We start from the raw sequence: 21,384 nt of genomic DNA, 5'->3' as shown, positions 1-21,384 counted from the left end.
TATTTAATACACTAGTGATCCATATGCATGCACACTACATGGTACACACTAACCACAACCTGAGCTGTCCGAATAGTGGGTCCACTGTAGATGGGGCATAGATTCAAAGTTAGTTTGATTGGATAATTCTAATATCTCATTAGTGGATGCTTTTTGTTGAATTTGGATAATTTATAATATATTCATTTTAACTGTCCATTTGATGGCACCAATCGAACAACTACTATCCTTGAGGGGAAATATTCACTTCCATCTCAGTGGAGCATGAAGTTACCATACATCAAATACAAACAACTGAAGTTTCACATATATATGACATATGAGCTGCTAAAAAAAGTAGGGCCCACCTTAAGGTCATTAGGTGCAAATATCAGGGCAATCTATTGATTTGGTTGCCACACATGTGGATTGAGTAAGTAAATTGGTCCTCCATGCTTTCTATGGTTTAGCCCACCTGATAATTTGCTCAGCATGAATTTTGCATACCATGACTGATGTAGGATGATAGAACTATCCTAGGATACAAGATGAGAGATCAATTACACATTAATTTCAGCAATCAACATGTAAAATCAAACATATCCACATAATAGATTCAGAAATTCAGATTTATAACATGAAGGTCCTAGCTTATCACATACGCAGTGCACGAAAATATAAAATAATTCAAGAGTGGCCTACTTGGAAGTACGGACTTCCAATCTAGCGTGGGTGGGTAGTGCAACAACCACGTGGGTAGACAACGATGCAAGCAAAATTCTGGTTTGGGGAAAGTTTCACAAAAAAAATCAGATTCTCATGAGGGTTTTGGATTCATGGATGGAGGTTTGGGGAATTAGGTTTCTAGGGATTTAAAAGATATAGGGATTAAGTAGGTTTGGAGGGAAATCAAAGAGGGAAAACGCCAAATGAGGGCCCACACATGGCTGCTTGTATGGATGCACATGCGGGTCCACTCGTGGGTGGGTATAAGGAAAGAGAGAGATGGTGGATTTGGATAGGGTTTTGAAGGGTTGAGAAGGTTCTAAGGGAAGGGGAAGGAGGAAGATAAGAGAAGAAGAAGAACACCTTGTTTGAGAAGAGAAAGAGGAAGAATGCACCTTGGGGAATCCACCACCAAATAAGCCTCTACCCTTCCACAATTCAAATGGAAGAGAGGTTTTCTCACAAACCCTAAAAAACGAGGAAAATTCCTTCACACGAGAGCTTCTCTCTCTCTCTCTCTCTCTCTCTCTCTCTCTCTCTCTCTCTCCCCCGCCTCAATATCTTCCACCCCTCGTGCTTTTATAATGAAATATCAACATAATTACAACTATGCCATTTACTTAAGTGAAATGGCCCACCATCCAAAATAAGAAAACTAAAACACTCATGATCAATCTCAACTAGAAAATAAATCCTAAGAATAACAAAAAACACAAAGAAAGCGAGATCTGAGTTCAATGGGCCTAGATTTAGTGGTCTGATTGACAAGATCTAAAAGTTGGATTGACACGAAATAAAAATTATATGATTAAAATGGTCTCTTGAGCAGCCCACATGTATCATCCTAAAGTGGGGTCTTCTTGATCCACATCCAATCCACGTGGGGTCTTCAAAATAGCCCATCGGGCCTCATCTAGAACTTGTCTCCCATCCACAAAGACAGTTGCGCTGATGTAGGTGGTCGCCTCCATCTCTGGTACACCCAAGTAGGTCCTCCAATGTCCCTATCAGATTGTCAAGGTGGTGCCTACCTTTTCAATGGCCCGTCTCTCATATACATGTGGCTCTATGCCCTTGATGGATGGTAACTTTGTGCTGCTTATAAATGGATGTGAACATACCTCATCCTTTAAATATAATTTTTGAGTTAGAACTAATGTACAATGGGGCCATGATTTGGACACTGTAGATTGAGATATGTGTATGCCATGTATACAATGGTGGTGTGTATTTGTATGGTTCCTCATACTCTATGAATTGAGTCCTCTTTATAAATGGCTAGATGGTGATGTACCATTAGAAAAGAAGTGCATTTTACACAAATTTTATATTGTTTTCCAAAAAAAAGAAAAAAAGAAAAAGAAGAAAATGGTGGAGTCCAATCGAATTTACACAATACTCATAAATTTATTTATTTATTTATTTTTTTAAAATTTTTTTATTTATTGATAGTTAGATAAGAAATACTCGTGTGTCAATCAAAACCATGTTCATCGTGAGCCTGTTGTGGATGGAGCATGACCTAATTACAACAATCATACTATCCAAATAGTCTAATATCAGGCACTGAATTTGGACCACTGACCATTTTCTTTTTATCGTATGATTGTGACTATCCATTTAAACCGTTTTTAGGGCATGCCCATCAATGATGGGAACTGCAATTTGGCTGGTATTGATTGACATACATTTGTGCCACATGTAAGGTGGACAAGTCATGGCCATATAGATAATACTGGAAAATGTAAATAGTAGTAAAGCCCCAGAAAGATGCTATGCATCAGTTTTTTTAGTTCACCTAGTTGATTAATTTGTAACTAATTTGTTTTATTCTTTCACCAGTGATAGAAATAACAATAGCCACAGGGCTGCACCGGCAGTTGTGTTTTACTATTTTGCAGCAATCCTTTAGTTATTTTTAAAAGATCCAATGCATTTTTGTTTTTTTCAGTTGAGAAATTAATATTCTTTTGCATTTATTTCCTAACTTCTTTTAAGGAAGTGAACCAAGTTCTTGTAGTTAAATCTCTTTGTGCTGAATGAATTAAAGCTGAAAGGGACTTTCAAGGAAGGTACTTTCCGGTACTTGCACTAGGTAACTTGACAAATGCAATTAATGCTGCTCTCAGGCGAATGAACTGGTGGCTGCAATTCTTCTCACTTTATCCTAAGCTTTTGCCTTCATCAAGGCGCTCGGTTGCTTCTATGTTTCTTATAGCTGCGATGGTTTTTTTTTTTTATAAATAAAATTAAAGTGACTTTGGTTTCTGTTTTCTGGTTTTGGTGCTCTGTGAGGGCTGCTGAGTCAAGTTTCATGGTTGGCTGTAGTTTTTCCTAGTGGCATCTGCTGGGAGATTGTCTATTAAGGGGTCTGAAATGATAGTCAAATTTTGAACTAAGCCTGTTTTTTGCGAGTTCATGCTATTTGGTTGAGTCGTTAGTGTGGAAATCTTGACCACGGATTGACACGTATTAGATTGCCAGTTTATATAATAACAACATAAGCTAAAAATAATATTATTCGAGCAGTGTAAATGGAAGCTTCTGAAATTTATCTTTCTCCCATTCCTTTATGGTGCAGGTGTAGCTTCTGGAGATACAATTCGTGTCCCGAAAGCTGGAAATAGTGGGGGGCGAAGTGTTCATTCTGGAAATCTGCATATAAAGCTGAATGTACATTTTGACTCATTATATTCCTTTCTTCATTCAGTTTGTTTATGTTTTGGATTATCGATTTGCATCACAACTTACGAATAAAAACTTTCTATGGCGGAAAAGACGTGGGTGGGGTTTGTAAGAAAAGACTTGAGAACCTATGTTTTAACTGATGATATTGTCTATTATGGTAGAGTGCGATGGCAGAACAGAATTCATGTAGCTCACCCAATTAGTTTGGATAAGGCTTAGAAGATGATGATGTTGGAATTGTTTAAGATTTGATTCATTATTTGAGGCTCGGGGGCCTGTAATGGTGCTACCCTTGTTTGATAACTTCATTTTATTTATCCCATTATTTTTGCTACAAGCACATCTAAGTTGTTGGGGCATTTTATAGCTTTACTGGTCTCTTGCTATCAACGAGTGGATTGCATTTTGGGGTATTCTCTAGGTTTGGATTTGTGAAAAGGAATGTAAAGGAAACTGGAAAAACTGGTTCCTATGAAACCAACTTTCCACTGTTTGTGAAGCCTCTACGTGGAACTCCTTTTCTAAGCAAAATGGGTTTTCACGAGTTAAAACCAGATGTGCCACTGTCCATCTTCAATTCCCCCACATGTGCCGATTTGCATATATGCACCATGCCCCACTGTCCAGCTCCAAGCTTCCCACATGTGCCTCCCTCCATCTTTGCTTTTGCCTCATATGTGTTACTATCCAGCTTCAAGCCCCCCCACACGGGCCACCGTCCATCTTCGCTCTTGCCTTATTTGTCCCAAAGGTGCCTATGTGTCACTTCAAACACCATCCAACTTAAGTGCCATACATGTGCCATGTGTGCTAATGTGCGGCGTGCCATTGCCCCTTTACTTGCATTCTACACGCTACATCTGCTTATGTGTCTGTTTTGCCACATGTGCCACCATCCAACTTCAAGTGCCCCACATGTGGAATGTGCCACATGTGCCACCATCCATTTCCAAGCATCCCACACTTGTTACTGTCCAATTTGGCATATGCTAGTACATACTAGGAAAATTTCCTGAGGATATTTTGTTTTGCCAAACGACAAATTTGGAAATAGGGCCTAAATTTTCTAGGAAAAATCTTGTTGAAGAAAAAACAGGGGAAACATCATTTACTTATTACAGTTTTCTGGAAATATGGCTTCCTTAGAAAAACCATTTCCTTTCTTGGGCTTTCCACAAATCCAAACATGCCGTAATTTCTAGTTAATTTTGTTAGTATCAAAACCTCTTACAGTGTGGCCTTCAATTCTGACTTGTGATTGATGGGTAGGATCTTTCAATCATTGAGATGTTGGGGCTTTCCAATCCATAAAGGGCCTTTTTGGGTACAAGGATAACCGGTTAAGTTAAAATTTTAACCAGTTATCTAAACATTAACCATGTTTGGTAAAATGTAAAGGAGGTGGAGAAGTTTTTAACTAGGTTACTTTTTTTTTTCTAACCCAAAAGGGCCATTTTTTTGGTTAAGATATTAAACCAAGAGATATGGTTTATTTATTTAACCAGTTTTTCCATTGACCTTCCTCCCTTCCATGAACCCTAACACTGTCACCATCCTTTTAACTGAGATGGGCAATCAACATGGGCCTCGCATGATGGATGGTCTGCATCAATGACTAGAGCTACTCTATGATAATCAATATGGACCATCTATTTTCCTAGTCAATGCTTGCATGGCTACGCTAATCCAATCACAATGATTTTTTTAGGAGGGATCAACAATCAAAGGTCAGCCCCACATGTTCCGGATCAATGGTTAGAGCTTCTCTATACAATCAGTATTTACCGTTCAATTTTCTAGCCATTACTCAGATAATTAGGATCATCAAATTAAAGCTTCTTTGAGAGGGATGCACAATCAAAGGTGGGCGCCACATGATAAACCATCCAGATCACTGACTAACTATCTGATTTTTGGCCCTTGGTCATATGGTTAGGATCATTAGATGGTGTCTTTTAAGAGGGATGGACAATCAAAGGTGGGCTTGTGTGATGGATGGTTTTGATTAGTGGCTAGACCTCCTCTAGTATAATTATTATGATCTGTCTAATTTCCTACATATTGATTGGATGGTTAGGATTATCCTTTCAAAGTGTTTATTAAAGAGTGATGGACAATCAAAGGCGGCCTCTACATAATGGACGGTCTAGATTAATGATCAAACCTTCTTTATCGTAATCGATATAGGTTGCCCATTTTCGTAGCCATTGAGGGATGGTTATAGTCATCCAATCATATGATTTTTTAGAAGCTAAGGTTAGGGCTGACCCTAGCTCGAGTTTAGAGTCATTTTTTTTTTTTTTTGAAAGGTGAAATTTTATTGAAAAGGGAAAAGAAAACTATAGAACATGAAAACAAAAAAGAAAAAAGAAAAAACAAAAAAGGTAAAAAACCTAAACAAAAACTAAAGGAGACCTAAAGCTAACATACAACAACAAACCAGCACCGCCGCTAGGCAGCAATACCCAAAAACAGATTTAAAGTCATGACTAGTGTTTTAAGTATCGATGATATTGGCTGATATATCCCACGATATATCTTGTATTCCACCTTTGTGATGCGAAACACAAGTAGCGGGATATTTCCCATATGTTATATCCGGTGAGCATTTTCGATTTTTGATACTTTTTTCTTTATAAATCATGTTAAATCAGTATCAAATTGTTACAAATCCATGGTATTTCATGTTTTGCATGAAAAATCATGGATTTGCAGCTTCTATTTTGAGATTTGAAGGAGATGGGCTAAGTTGCAGAAAATTGAAAAAAAAAAATCAAAATTTCCCAATTTCTCGCATATTGGTTGCGATCTTTATGTCCAAATATAAAATCAAACATGTATGTAACCTGATCTAGTGATTCTTCTTTTGCTTTTGAATGTATTGCTTGCATTTCCATACGTCTTCTTACATTTATAAATTATGTTAATAGACTTTGAATATACTTGCATCAATTCAGTTAGATAACGCATAGATTAGGACCCCATACAAAGAAAACCTATTATGCGCACTAGTTTTTTTTTTTGGGTAATGTTTTGATTTATTAGTGTGTATTTATGTCTTTTTTAACAATCACTGAAGTTTCATTGAAAAATTCGACCAATTTCCCAATATTTCCCCATGTTTCCAACAACAACGATACGTTACACGATACAACCGATATATCCCATGTGACAACTGATACATATTTGTATCCCAAGGGTGCGATACGTAATGTGATACCGATATTTCGAACACTGGTCATGACTAAGGTTAAAGCGTCAAGGTAAACATTCACACCACACAATTCACATCCAAACCGTACATACATAAATGAAAACTGCTAAACTTTATTTAACTTAATCCAAAATCATCAAATCACCAATCCACTTCACAAATATCCAAAAAAAAAAGAAGGGAAAAAAATCCAAAATCTAAAAATGTTCAAATCCAATGTCCATCTAGAGCAAATGGTCCACGCTATCGGTCTCATGTGGTCAGCTTCAAAGCATCACAACCTGTTCCGTAGCTTGTTGTTTTTCCATCAGTGAACAATATGAGCAAGATTGCCTAGCAAATGGTTCTGAATACAAGAATTTAGCAAGAGTTTTGTAAATATAGAAAATTTAAGAAACACATAAAAATGAGAGTTATATGTATGATTCATTGCAACTCAAAGTACGGTTTATCAGTTTAACACCAGGTCCAATCCCTTTCCAAATTGGTCAAAGCATCACTCATCACTCAGCATTAATCATTAATCATATTCACTCATCACTCAACATTAATTAATCATCATTCATATTTATTCATCTCGAGTTGGATAGACACTTGCCTTCATCCTGGCCACACTGAATTCCACAAAAGGAGTCAATTGCTCATAGGGATTTAATCTTGATGGGCACACGGTCCTTACACTTATTAAATCATTTGCTTATAAACTCACAGTCACTCGAGTCACTCTTAAGCCTCACCTTCACTCATGAAATATCCACAACATCACTCTTATAAATCACTCTAAACATGTCTTCACCATCACTCTAGAAGTTCACTCTCAAAATTACCTCACAGCCTCTCATAAACAGTCTTCACTCTCACTCATAATTTCCTCTCTCTGGTGTTATAACATGATTGAAAGCAACTTAAAAAAAAAATAACTCGATTTCTTAGAACTTTCCAAAAATAACATATTTCCCCATAACCTTCCAATTATAGAAACTTTCCAAAAATAGCACATTTCAAAGTTTCTTTCCGAATATAGAGACTTTTCGAAATAGCAATTTCATAGAACTTTCTAAAAATAAAAACTTTCCAAAAATAGAAGATTTGCAATAACTTTCCAAATATAGAGAACTTGTTGATTTAAACCATGGAATATAAGCATCTTAGATTTAGAATTGCTTACCAAAACGTTTCCACAGGTGTATAGGGTATGCCCATCAAGGTCCTTGGCGTACACTTCTCGATTAGTTTCCTTTGTGGGCTCCTTTTTCTTATCCGCTAGATTAGGGTTCTTAATTGCTCGATCTTGGTCCTTCATGCTAATTCAGGAAACTTGTCATAAATAAGCCTTCCTAATTGGGAATTTATCCTAAGTACTACCACATAGATAACGTTCTTGGTTCGCCCCGGTGGGTACTAGAACTAGAACCGTCCAGGAGGACTACGACAGCAACAACAACAACAACCTCAACAAGATCGACAAGCACCTCAACAACCTATAAACGGGGGACAAGCACTGCAACAGTAGCCAACTCAGGGAAGATCATGGAGGACTTAAATAGAGCTGATCTGATACAGATAATCCAGAGAAAGAAATGGAAACAAGACGCTGTGGGTCATGTCGGCAGATCCTTGGGATTATCTTTTAGAGATTGCCCGGAGGATTACATAGCATTATTCCAATATGTGGAATCTCACAGTCGATCCCTTTCAGCAATGAAATCCCCTAGAAGTCGGCGTTCTAGATCTTGCAGCAACAGAGAATTGCAAAGTATTGCGTCGTTTCTAGGCAATTCTGATGGGTTCCAGGGAGTTCGGGGTAGTTCAGTTCCTCAATGAAGATAATTTCTTAGACCGTCAGGGGTGTGGGGTACAAGCAAAAAAGAAGTCTAATTAAAGATTCTTGCGACAAAAACAATCCAGACGTTATCCGCCTTCAGGAAACTAAGGTTAGCCGATTCGATGATTGGTTGATGGGTACTCTTTGGAAGGCCAAAGACGCAAAATGGGTGGTCCTTGACTCTATAGGAAATATTGGCGGCATCCTGCTAGCATGGCGATCATCTCAATGTATTCTACAAAAAAGCTGGGTAGGATTGTTTTCGGTTTCAGTCATTTTACTCCAAATCTCTTCCGGATTTCAATGTCTCATTTGCACAATCTATGGTCCTTCTCAAGACGTTAGCAGAAAAGCATTCTGGGATGCACTTAGTGCTTCCAGACAGAGCTTTGCAGGTCCTTGTTGCATCGTGGGGGATTTTAATATTATTAGATACACAAAAGAAAAATCCCATGGAAACAAGGTGACTCCAGCGATGACCTCCTTTTCCTGCTGGATTGAAGATCAGGAGCTAGTCGATCTTCCATTATTGGGATCTAGATTTACCTGGTCTAATGGAAGAGCAAACCCTATTCTATCCAGGTTAGACAGATTTTTGGTTTCTTCTGAATGGTTGGATTATTTCCCTACTACTTCCCAAGTTGTTCTCCCGAGAACTACGTCGGACCGCTGGCCAATCATCCTCACCATTAAGTGTCATAACTGGGGCCCTAAAACTTTTAGGTTTGATTCTTCCTGGCTCAAAATAGAAGGATTCCATCAGATGATTTTTGATTGGTGGGAAGGGTATCAGGTGGAAGGTTTTGCTAGTTATGGGCTATGTTCCAAACTTAAATGATTGAAAGTCAGTTTGAAAGAGTGGTATGAGAAGGAATCTCTTATCTGGGAGTTGGAAACGGATTCTATTTTATCTGAGTTGCAAAGGATTGATGATCAAGCTGAAGACACTCCAATGTCTACTAACACTTTGGCTAGAAGAATTGTGTTAATCCAAACCCTCTCTGGTAGGGCTCTAGAAAAAGAAATTTCATGGAAACAAAAATCCCGGGCTAAATGGATCAAGGAGGGAGACAAAAACACTAGTTATTTCCACAGCTTAGCCAGTATGCATGCCAGGAGCAACAAGATCAGCAGCATAGTTGTGAACGGGGTTCGCATAGAGGACAAAGATAGAATTGCAGAAGAGGTTATTGCGCATTTCAGCTCCCTCCTTAAGGGAGAAGATTGGGTTAGACCACGTTTGGACTCTCTTCATCTAGACAGTATATCTCCTGAGGACGTAAGCTCTCTCGAAGCTCCCTTTTCTGTGGAGGTACTGAGATTGGCCATAGATTCCCATGGCGGCGAAAAGGCTCCTGGGCTAGATGGATTTCCCATTATTTTCTATCAATGCTTTTGGGATATAATTCAAAAGGTTGTGATGGATTTCTTCATGGAATTCCATGGGAGAGGCAGATTATCCAAAAGTCTCGGGGTGTCCTTTATTGCCCTTATCCCAAAAATTTCGGAGGCTACATCACTCAAAGACTTTAGACCGATTAGTCTTCTGGGTGGTCCTTACAAAATCCTAGCTAAAGTCTTGGCGTCCCGATTAAGGAAGGTCATGGGTAAGATTATATCTAGTAATCAAAGCACATTTATCTTAGGCAGACAGATTGTGGACTGTGCGTTAATCGCAAATGAATGTCTGGATTCGAGCCACAGATCTGGCTAGAAGAGCATTATATGCAAGTTAGACATTGAGAAAGCCTATGACCACGTTGATTGGGGTTTTTTGCAATATATGATGAAGAGGATGGGGTTCGGGGATAAATGGAGAGCCTGGATGGGAGAATGCATTGGTTCAGCCCACTTCTCCGTCCTCCTTAATGGGTCCCCTAAAGGTTTCTTCAAGAGCTCGCGAGGTCTTAGACAAGGCGATCCTCTATCTCCGTTTCTTTTTCTTATAGTGGGGGAGGCCTTATCTAGAATGTTGCACAAAGGCCAACAGGAAGGTATTCGTTGTGGTGTCAAAATGAAAGGTTTACTGAGCCCATTGACGCACCTCCAATTTGCAGACGACACCTTAATTTTTTCTAAAGCCAACCTAGACAAGGTGAAAAATCTTCGTACTAGCATCCGATGTTTCGAGGCCGTTTCGGGCTTAAGAGTTAATTTGGTGAAATCCAAAATATTCAGAGTTAATATGGAGAAAGAGAGATCAATCTGATGGCGGAAGTTTTTGATTGCTCTTAGGTCTCTTTTCCAACCTCTTTTGTTGGGCTCCCTCTGTGTATAGGCTCTCCCCCTAAAAACCTTTGGGATAAGGTTATTTCCAGATTCGAGAGGTATCTTGCCAGATGGAAATGTCGCTATTTATCCCTAGGAGGGCGTCTTACTCTTATTAAGGCCGCTCTCTCCAATCTCCCATTGTACTTCATGTCTCCTTTCAGATGCCCTGGCTCGGCGCTGTCTACCATGGAAAAGTTAAGGCGGGATTTTCTTTGGCACGGCAAGGAGGACAAGAATTTCACCTTGTTGATTGGGAAGAGGTGTGCAAGCAGATTTCAATAGGTGATGCTAGAGTTAAAGACCTAAAGATCATGAATTGAGCTCTCCTTGGGAAATGGATTTGGAGATTAGGTTCAGAAGATGGGAACCTTTAGAACACTATTATCAAAAGCAAATATGGGAAGTCAGCAAATGGGTGGTGGACAAATGATTCGTCGTCCTACAAGGTGTCTGCTATTTGGAGGGGTATCTTGAAGATGAAAGAGGAGGTTCTCAAAAGTGTGGGCTTCGCCCTTGGTAATGGGGCGAACATTCGTTTTTGGTACGACACTTGGATGGGGAACACGCCGTTAAAAGCCAGATTTCCGAACATTTTCCTCCTAGCTCCCATCAAAGATATCTTCGTGGCTGACTGTTACACTCTTTCTGAAGGCAAGATTGTGTGGAACATAGTTTGTAGATGAAACCTCCAAGACTGGGAAATTAGCGAGTTTGCGGATTTGTTAGAATGTATCTATGCTGCTTCTCTTATCCAGTTAGTTTCAGATAGTATCGTTTGGAGACCAGAAAAGTCTAGCAGGTTCTCTGTTAGATCTTTCTACAGTTAGCTCTAAAACAATCCGGGAATCATTGATATCCAGCAGCCTTATCACAGCTGGAAATATTCGGCCCCTCCTAAATTTATTGTCTTCTGTTGGTTAGATGGTAAAAAGAAGATCCTCACAGTAGATAACTTGAGGAAACGGGGGATGATTCTCACAAACATCTATTTATGCTGCATGTGGGAAGCAGAATCTGTAGATCACCTGCTGCTGCATTGCCCTTTCATATCCTCAATATGGACTGATTTGTGCTTTTGATTTAATATCAACTGGTGCGTCCTTGGTACAGTGAACCATTTTCTTCTAGCTTGGCATGGGGTCCATGTCGGCAAGGTGAAGGCTAGAATTTGGAGGATGGTTGTTCTTGCGATCTGGTGGTCGGTCTGGGAAGAACGCAATGGTAGATGTTTTAGGGACTCCTCCAATTCTTCAGAGGCTGTTTCGTCTAAGGTTAAGCGGATATTGATCGAATGGGCTTGTAATGATGAATTCTTGAAGGACAGTGATTTTCTTTTCTTAGGTGTCTAGCTGCGTTAGCGTCTGTCTTTTAGGAGCTTAGTTGCATCTGCTCTCTTGGTGGACTCTCAATTCTCCTCTCTGTATCCCTTTTATTTTCTTAACACAATCTTGTCAGCTTTAAAAAAAAAAAAAAAAAACAGTAGCCAACTTAGGGGTGAGTCTTTGCTTTGGCCCCAAGGGAAGAGAATGCGCCAAACGAAGTTGTGGAAGGTACTCTTATCATCTATGCATCTCCTGTTAGAGTGTTATTCGACACTGGAGCTTCCCATTCTTTTATTTCAAGATTGTGTTCACACCTTAGGTTTAACTCCTGAAAACCTAGAATAAGAAATAAAAGTTGCTACACCATTAGGGAAATCTCCAGCCTTAGATCAGATATATAAGGCTTGTCCTATTAGGATCGGAGAAATTGAACTCCCCGGAGAATTCATTGTCATGGACATGACGGATTTTGAAGTTATCCTAGGGATGGATTGGTTGGCCGCATACCATGCAAAAGTAGAGTGCCATAAGAAAGCTGTTGTGTTCCATATCCGGGGCAACCTCTTTTCTAGTTTAAGGGCATGCAGAGGGATAAGCCGTTGGAGGATATGTTGGTAGCATCTAAGGAAGAGCAGTCGAAGGTAGGTGTTGAGCTGATTCGCGTAGTGTGTGAATTCTAGGATGTTTTCCAGGAAATACTGGGATTACTGCCTAAACGAATGGTAGATTTTGGGATCGACTTGGTACCTGGACAACACTTGTGTCAATGGCTCCGTACCGGATGACCCTCGTAGAGTTGAAGGAATTGAAGGATTAGATTGAAGAATTGTTGAATCAAGGTTTTATCAGACCTAGTACATCGCCGTGGGGAGCCCTGGTGTTGTTTGTGAAGAAGAAAGATGGATCGTCAAGGTTGTGTATCGATTACAGACAGTTAAACAAAGTGACTATTAAGAATATATATTGTTACCCATAATTGATGATCTGCTTGATTAGTTGAAGGAAGCCAGACACTTTTCCAAGATGGACTTGAGATCAGGCTATCACTAATTACGAATCAAGGAAGAAGACATCCTAAAAACCGCATTTTGTACTAGATATGGGCACGATGAGCTTTTAGTGAGGCCTTTTGGTCTGACCAATGCGCTTGCGGTATTTATAGACCTGATGAATAGGGTGTTCAAGCCGTACCTGGACCAAATTGTGGTGGTATTCATTGATGACATGCTTATCTATTCCAAGACAGAAGAAGAGCATGAGCAACATCTTCGGATATCACTTTAGATATTGAGGGAGCACAAATTGTATGCTAAGGTAGAGAAGTGTGAGTTTTGGCAGGAAAAAGTAAAGTTCTTGGGTCATGTTATTTCCAAAGACGGTGTTGTAGTAGACCCGTTGAAGGTAGAAGCTGTATGGAAGTGGGGGAGACCATCTAGTATATCTGAAATCCATAGCTTTTTGGGTTTAGTCAGATATTATAGAAGGTTTACAGAAGGATTTTCTTGAATTGCCACTTCGTTGACACACTTGACAAGGAAGGACGTGAAATTTGTCTGTAGTGAGGATTGCGAAAAAGCTTTCATAGAATTGAAAAAGAAGTTGACGTCAACACTTGTTTTGACCATACCTTCTGGTGGTGTGAAGGCTTTGTAATTTACAGTGATGCTTATCACCAAGGGTTAGGTTGTGTGCTCATGCAGCAAGGTAAGGTTATAGCTTATGCATTCAGGCAGCTAATGGTGCATGAGCAGAACTACCCTACTCATGATCTAGAGTTGGTAGCTCTTGTTTTTGTGCTAAAGATTTGGAGGCAATTTCTTTATGGGGAAAGGTTCAAGCTCTTCTCAGATCACAAGAGCTTGAAATATGAATATAAGGTAGAGACAGTGGATGGAATTTTTAAAAGACTACGATTTTGAGTTGCAATATCATCCTAGGAAGGCGAACATAGTGGCAGATGCCCTCAACCAAATGCTACAAGTAGCAACAGTGGAGATGGGGACACAATTTTGGAAGATGCTTAACACCTTGAAAGATTTTAATACTCAGAAGAAGCCATAGATGATGCGTGGTTGTTTAGCTAGTATTGTGGTATTGTCGACATTGGTGAGCAATGTTTTAGAAGCTTAGCAACAGGATCCATGGATCCAAGAGCTAGTGGATAAAGCATTGAAGGGAGAAAAGTCAGAATGACAGGTTGGTGTAGGTGAAGGTTTGAGATTCCAGGGATGGTTATGCATTTCAAATGTTGTGGAATTGAAGAATGAGGTCATGGATGAGGCTCATTGGACGAAATATACAATGCACCTTGGAGGAAACAAGATGTACTAGGATATGCAGAGACAATATTGGTGGCCTAACATGAAGAGAGAAATTGCAGAGTACATATCTTGATGTTTCACATGCCAGTAGGTCAAGATATAACAATAAAGACCAGCTGGAGAATTGCAGTCCGTGGAAATTCTGAAGTGGAAATGGGAATATATTACAATGGACTTCATTATGGGGTTACCTCAAACAAGTAAAGTCATGATGCCATTTGGGTAATTTGGACCGACTGACTAAATCTGCACATTTTTATTCTATTCGTGCTATATCTTCACTGGACTTGTTTCCCCAAATCCCTAAAACCCTAAATTCCTAATTTCCCTAATTAACCTAAAATCCCTTACATCCCACCACCCAAAACCCTAATTCCCTTCAATTAAGACCTAAAACCATAAAACCCCTTAGCCAATCAAGCCGATTAAACCCAATTTTCGCCCTTTCCCCAAATTCCCTAAACCCTAGGTTTACCTACATCCTAAGTGAGCAAGCCCTAGGTAGTATTAGGTCTTCCTTTTTAAAATAGACATGTTCCTATTCTATTTGGATGTTCTGACATCTACTAGATCCTAGTTTTAAGTATTTCATGATCATGTAGGATGTTGTTTGTTAATTTTGGCCTACACTATTCATAGTTTCTTATTGGAATCTTGAGATGTTTGATTATTTTGGCATGTTTTGTGATTTTGATTAATTAATTTAATTTGCCGAATTATCTCACCTCAATATTTAGTCAATGCATTGGTCTTGCATTAGTTACCCTCTTATATGGAGTAGTTATCATAACTTAGCTATAACTGCGATAAGCCTATGCTACATATGGAGGATTGTTATATTTGATATTCATATGAACTTGATCTTGATCATTTGCATCTTATTAAGGGAAAAAGAGCAAAAAATGAGTTCAGAGGATAACTTCCACTTCAGTAATGTTGATGTTATACTTTTTGTGCAATTGAAGAGCACTTATTTATATTATAATGGGAATGTTTAATTGTATCTCTATTTCATGATAGAAGAATTGGCTGAGAGTAGAATTTTCCTCTACTGAATATGATGCTTTTACGGCATAATGTTTCGATTGAAGATTGTAGGAGTTGCGTTGGATGATTGGCATGAGGCTTGGTTTTTCTCTAGAGCCTTCTTTTCCTCAATTGTTCTTGTCTTTGCCGCCTGTCTTTTTATAAGCCATCCTAACATTAGTTGATGTTCTTGCTTTGCAGGTTGCCAAAGATCCTGTATTCATTAGGGATGGAGCTGATGTCTATGTGGATTCCCCTATTAGCTTTACACAAGTGAGAATTTTTTAGTTACATTCTGGGTCAGAGAACATCTATATGTGCTTTTCTATGTCACTTGCACCTCATTCATTCATTCATTTTGGTTTTTGCAATTAAAAATTGCAACTTGGTAAATTGCTACCGGATGCCAGCTCCTAGATAGTGACAATTGGTTTGAAAACCCAAAATCTTGACTTGACTTGAAAGATGATATGGTTGAATGGACTCAGCTGGAAACTCACCTTACTCGAAAGACGATCTGGTTGAATAGACTCCCCCACAAACTTCACTTGAAAGTCTTTAGAAATTATTGAAAAGTATGAATACATATTATAAAATTCAGAAAAGAAAAAGAATACAAATATGAACGAGTAGTAAGAAAATCTGAGAATTAAACAAAATTGAGAAAATATTGCATATTGCTCTCATTCAATGAACATTTATGATGAAAACAGATGGGTTGGGACTTGGGAAATGATGACTACTGATCTATACCCACCATACACATGTGACCCTTCTCATTGCCGTTCGACGTGATTCTTGGGGCCTAGGCATGTTCACAGCAGGCCCCACGGTGAACTGTTTGCACATGTGTCGGCTTGTCCATCTCACTCAGGAGGAGAGAGAAGAAGAGAAATACGAAAACAATAGGTAGAGGAAAAAGAAAAGAGAAGAAGCTGATTTTTTGGTTGACCATGAAATCTGCACAGCCTCTTGAAAGCTTTAAGAGGATTAATGAGTTTGAGTCCAGTGTATCTGGAAAAGAGCCCTTATATAATAGCACATGCCAAAACTAATCACATCTTTTAAGCACTTGCCAAACCGCCATGCTCTAGAAACTCGTTGAGTTAGGCGACTTGGTTGTCTTTGACTCAAGTAAATGAGTGTTTTTGAGTCTTTGCAAAAAACTCAGTGTAAATGAATTTTAGGTTAAGTCAACTCAATGAGTTTTTATTCCATGGGCGGGACGTATTTTTATTTGATTTTGGACGGAGAGCTGCCTTGTAAATGGAAAATTGTTATAATTGATGCTGATTGTAGTGAAATGAGAACTTCCTAGAGAATACACCCATACGAAGATAAATATTACCATTTATTGCAAAGCGCATATACCTGTCCATTCATTATGGACCCATGCTTGAGTAAACTCAGATCGGCTGCCGATGATATGACTTTTGCCATGTAATCATTATAATTCCTATTTTGAATATGATTGGCAAAGGCTATGGTGATGGTGGTGGTGATGAATATGATAGTATTATTACATGCTGAGGGCATTCGAGCACCTACACGAGTTTATCGGAGGAGGAGAATTGAGGCCCCAACCCCAGTTTCATTATGGTTGGATTATCATTACATGGGGCCCAGTGGACCCAATTCGAGTTCTTAGCCGTGTTAAAGACCCCACATGCATGGTTGTGCATTTTTTAAGACCTCACATTGGGAAGATGCATATGGGATGCTTATTTGGAACTGATTGATATATCTTTGGCCTGTTTGGACGTCACCCAGCCTAACCTGAACCACATGGACATTACAAATGTTAGACCATGCCGTTGGATATGTTAGGAGACTTGGGTTTATGTAGGGACACTCTAGTTTGAATGTCCGAGCTATAGATACATTGGACCACATTCATGTAGGTCATTGATCACGTGTGGACGTACTTGTTGCACGTTGGAGATCATCCTTGTGCCATGTGGCACATCTTTATTTTTGCTTTGTTTTCAATTTTATTTTCGGTTATTAGAGATTTATGTTTTGATCTTGACCATTAATAGATTTGGACGGTCAAGAATAGTTCTAGACTTAGGGTTTGCTTAGGTTTTCTTATATATACTCGTTTGAGACTTGAGTCTTGAGATGATTGACATTTTGATTGAAATTTCTCTACATTACTTCTTTTGAGCAAGAAAACTTACTGTGAATGGAATTTGGTGTGAAGCTATTGGAGTGATTCCAAGTTTTATTTTTTTTTATTCTTATCAAGGTATTTCGTTCTTCTCTCTCTCAGACCCTCTTTTTCCATTGAATATTTTTCTCCGTTCTTTTTCAAACCCTAACTCCATCATCATCAACCCAACTCATCACCGACCAAATCGATCCAGCCCTACCACACCGTCCATATGACTGTACGGATGTGCCCATTACAACGTGTGTACTGCTGAATGGCCTCTCCCTCATTGGTCCTTTCTCTTGTTCTCTATTTTATAAAACCCTAACCCTAACCCTAACCCTAGCCCTTTATAAAGCCTTAAATTTCCAGTTTCTTGATTTCCAAACCCAAACCCTAATCCATTCAAACCCTACTAAAGCTCAAGTGAATCTTCGAATCTAGAACGAATCCTATGCTAGATGGAAGTTCTACATTCCATTGGGCTATGTCTGATCAATAGCCTTAAGGATCTATTTTGCTGGATTGTGATGTGGACTTGTACTTGAGCTTAATTGAATATTTGATTCCTTCAAATTTGTGGTAGATTGGCTTTATTTTATGCTTTGATTTACTCGGGTAATCCGTTAATTAATTTATTTGCATCATCCTAGTTTAGGCTATCCGTCCTGCATCATTATGGTTTTGTGTGCTCAAAACATGTAGTATCTTTGAGGTTTAGCATCTGACGTGTGTTAATGTCTTCCATCTTCTGTATAATTCTTATAGGCTCTTCTTGGTGGTAAAGTTGAAGTACCGACCTTGTCCGGAAAGACGCAAATAAAAGTATGATCTCCATCTTTGTTTTATGTTGATGTGTAGTTTGTCTTGTATGCTTTGTTCTTTTCACCTTTCATGCACTCACAACTGCTTGCGAACTGTCCTTTGCCAATCTCGGTGTGAGGGTTATCTAACTGGAGCAGCCAGGACGAAAATATAGAAGTATTGATTTTGTTAGATGTTGCATGAAGGCTACCTATATACAGCATTGGTTGACTGTGACCTATGCTACTGCAGCTTATTATTTGCTGCTAGGGTTAAAATTTATGTTGGGTGTAAGCCATTACAAATGACTCCAAACACTACGTGTGATGCGTAGTAAAACAATGTTTTAAAGGACATGACCAAAAGGCTCAAGATATTGAGGCTTTTGCTTATGACTAGACCTGCTATAATAAAAAGTTACAGAAAATCATCATTATCTAAGCCTTGTCCCAAATAATTGGGGTCAGCTGCATGAATCCTGTTCTGTCATTCCACTATATAATGGACCATAACTTTTGCCACGACGTTTATCATTTAAAGAAAATTATAAACTATGAAAAGATCTGAAAAGTTACAAAATAAGGTAGAATGAAGGACAAGAAATAAGGATGACCATAACAAGCCAACAAAAAGTGCACATGGCAACTGTCTAAGTCTTCGAGGCTTTGGCTTATGCCACAGACTTGCAAATTGTTTAGTGATGAATTACCGACGCCAACAAACCATAACCTTCATCCTGACGATAACAATATAGAGACTTGCCTTTTGTTTGTAATTCTCTGCCATTATAGTAGCATCATGCATGCATGTTCTTTTTCTGCTGGCTCTGTCCTTGATCTTCTCGGTGTCTATCGCCTCCCATTCATTAAAATTTGCTTGGTGTTTACCATTACTTTCTGGCTTCTGCACGATTTGGACAATCGACACAAAACAAGTCAGTTGCATTGATCCTATCTGCATTATAGATCCTTTTCTGCAACTAGTTCATTCGATCACAGCCTGCAATATAAATCCTTTTCTTAGTAAATATAAATCACTTCCTTACTAGAAAAAAAATGTCATACTCATACCCGTACCAGACACAAATTGCATATGGGTACTTCTAGGACATTGCTCCAATCACTTCCTTGAATACTTTAAAATTTTGTGCTTTTGTTTAATTTGTTCGCCATTAAATGATCCAGCCTCACCACCCTATGAAAATGAAAATTTGTTTGCAACTGTATTTATCTTCTTATTTAAATGAAGGTTTTGTGCAGTTTCAAGTTGATGTGGCTTCAACTGGAAGGTTTTGTGAATTTAGTGAAAGAATGGTGGCAATCGTTTGAAGTTAAGGGTTATGCTGGACTTGTTTTATTTCAAAAGCTCAAACTCTTGAAGTGGAAGATCATTGACTGGAGGAAGGAGGTTTGGAAGGAGCGGGAAGTTGGAGTGAAAGGTATTCTTCAGGACATCCAAGCCATTGACTTAAAAGAGGATGGTGGTGAGATTTTGGAGGAGGAAAAAGCCATGTGTGCTAACCTCACTTTCCAATACACAAGTGTCTAAAGGAAGAAGAGACAAAGTGGAAACAACACTCACGTGTGAAGTGGCTTAAAGAAGGGGACACAAACACCAAGTTTTTCCATGGAATTGCTAGTGCTCGGCTAGGCACAATATGATTCACAATGTGGTGGTGGAAGAAAAGAGCCAGGTGTGTGACTCCATCGTGTAGTATTTTAAGGAGTTGCTCTAGAATGATGGTTGGTTGAGGCCTAGGTTGGATAACATCCATTTCAATCATCTCTCTACAAGAGATGTAGAATGTTCAGAAATCGTTTTTTGGAGGAGGTCAAAGCTGTGGTGGATTCATTGTAAGGGATAAGGCCTCTAGTCTAGATTGATTTCCAGTGACTTTCTTCTAGGTTTTCGAGGGCATGGTGAAAGGTGATGTGGCTAAATTCTTATTTGAGTTTTGGGAGAGGCAGGATTTTGTTGGAAATAGGGGCATTGTTTATGGCTATCATTCAAAAACTTGAAGGAGTTGATAGTCTCCAAGATGTCAGGCCAATCAGTCTCATTGGAAGGCCTTATAAAATCCTTGTGAAGATTTTGGCTTCTAGATTTCGGGTGGTGCTAAGCAATATTGTCTCTGAAGTCCAAGGTGCTTTCATGGTGGGGAGACAAATATTGGGTAGTGCTTTAATTGCGCACAAATGCGTGGATTCACAGTACAAGACAAAGGAAAAAGGTACCATTTGTAAATTGGACATCGGAAAGGCATATGATCACGTGAACTGGGAATTCTTGGATTACATGTTGGGGAGGTTGAGCTGTGGGCTGAAATGGAGAATTAATTCAAGCATGCATTTGATCGGCGTGGTTTTTTGTTCTTGTTAATGGATCTCCTAAAGGCTTCTTCTAATTGTCAAGGGGCTTGAGGCAAGGTGATCCATTATCCCCTTTTCGTGGTAGTTATGGAGGCTTTGAGTAGGTTGTTGGAAAAAGGCCAATCGGCTAGGCTGATTGGTGGATTCAGGGTGGAGAACACCGAGTTTCAAATCTCACACCCTTGGTTCATCGATGAATTGATACACTTCTCTTTTGCAATGTGGATGAGGTGATGGTGGACAACTTAACAAAAACAGTGAGATGCTTCAAGGTGGTGTCCAGTCCAGGCTAAAAGTAAATTATGCTAAAGAGCGCGTTGTTGGACGTTTGCACTTCTAATGAAGAGGTGGAGCGGTTGGCAGAGGTCTTTGGATGCAGAGTAGGATCTCTTCCGTTATCGTAAGACTTCCCTTATGTTTTGACAAGCTTACAAAACATTTATGGGATAGGGTTATAGAGGAGGAGAGGAAATTATTCAGATAGAACTGTCGACATCTTTCTCTAGGCAGTAGGCTCACTTTGATAATGGTGGTTTGTCAAATCTCCTGATTTGCTTTATGTCCCTTTTCAAGTGCTAGCCGATGGCCTTGGATAGGTTGGAAGAATTAAGGTGTGATTTCTTTTGTCAAGGAGTTGAAGCGAAGAAGAAGTTTCATTTATTAAGGTAGGACTAAGTGTGCAAGCTA

The 21,384-nt window shown here is 39.2% G+C and overlaps 1 protein-coding gene across 6 annotated transcripts in view; it reads left to right on the top strand.

Moving 5' to 3' along the window:
- Positions 1-21,384, top strand: part of LOC131234815 (chaperone protein dnaJ 1, mitochondrial) — a 45,220-nt gene that overhangs the window by 5,548 nt on the left and 18,288 nt on the right. For 5 of the 6 annotated variants that reach the window (XR_009165790.1, XR_009165798.1, XR_009165799.1 and 2 more), the window contains exons 12-14: positions 3,287-3,378; positions 15,574-15,645; positions 18,293-18,349. Coding sequence is in view for 3 of the 6 variants with exons in the window: in XM_058231811.1 (XP_058087794.1) it covers positions 3,287-3,378; positions 15,574-15,645; positions 18,293-18,349 (221 nt within the window). In the remaining 3 variants the exon portion in view is untranslated. The remainder of the gene's footprint in view (positions 1-3,286; positions 3,379-15,573; positions 15,646-18,292; positions 18,350-21,384) is intronic. The other variant, XM_058231806.1, reaches the window with a different exon arrangement.

Source organism: Magnolia sinica, chromosome 2 (genome assembly GCF_029962835.1).
Source record: "Magnolia sinica isolate HGM2019 chromosome 2, MsV1, whole genome shotgun sequence".
NCBI classification, from domain to species: domain Eukaryota; kingdom Viridiplantae; phylum Streptophyta; class Magnoliopsida; order Magnoliales; family Magnoliaceae; genus Magnolia; species Magnolia sinica.
The sequence above is the reverse complement of the archived record's forward strand: the minus strand, read 5'-3'. Positions and strand labels throughout refer to the sequence as shown.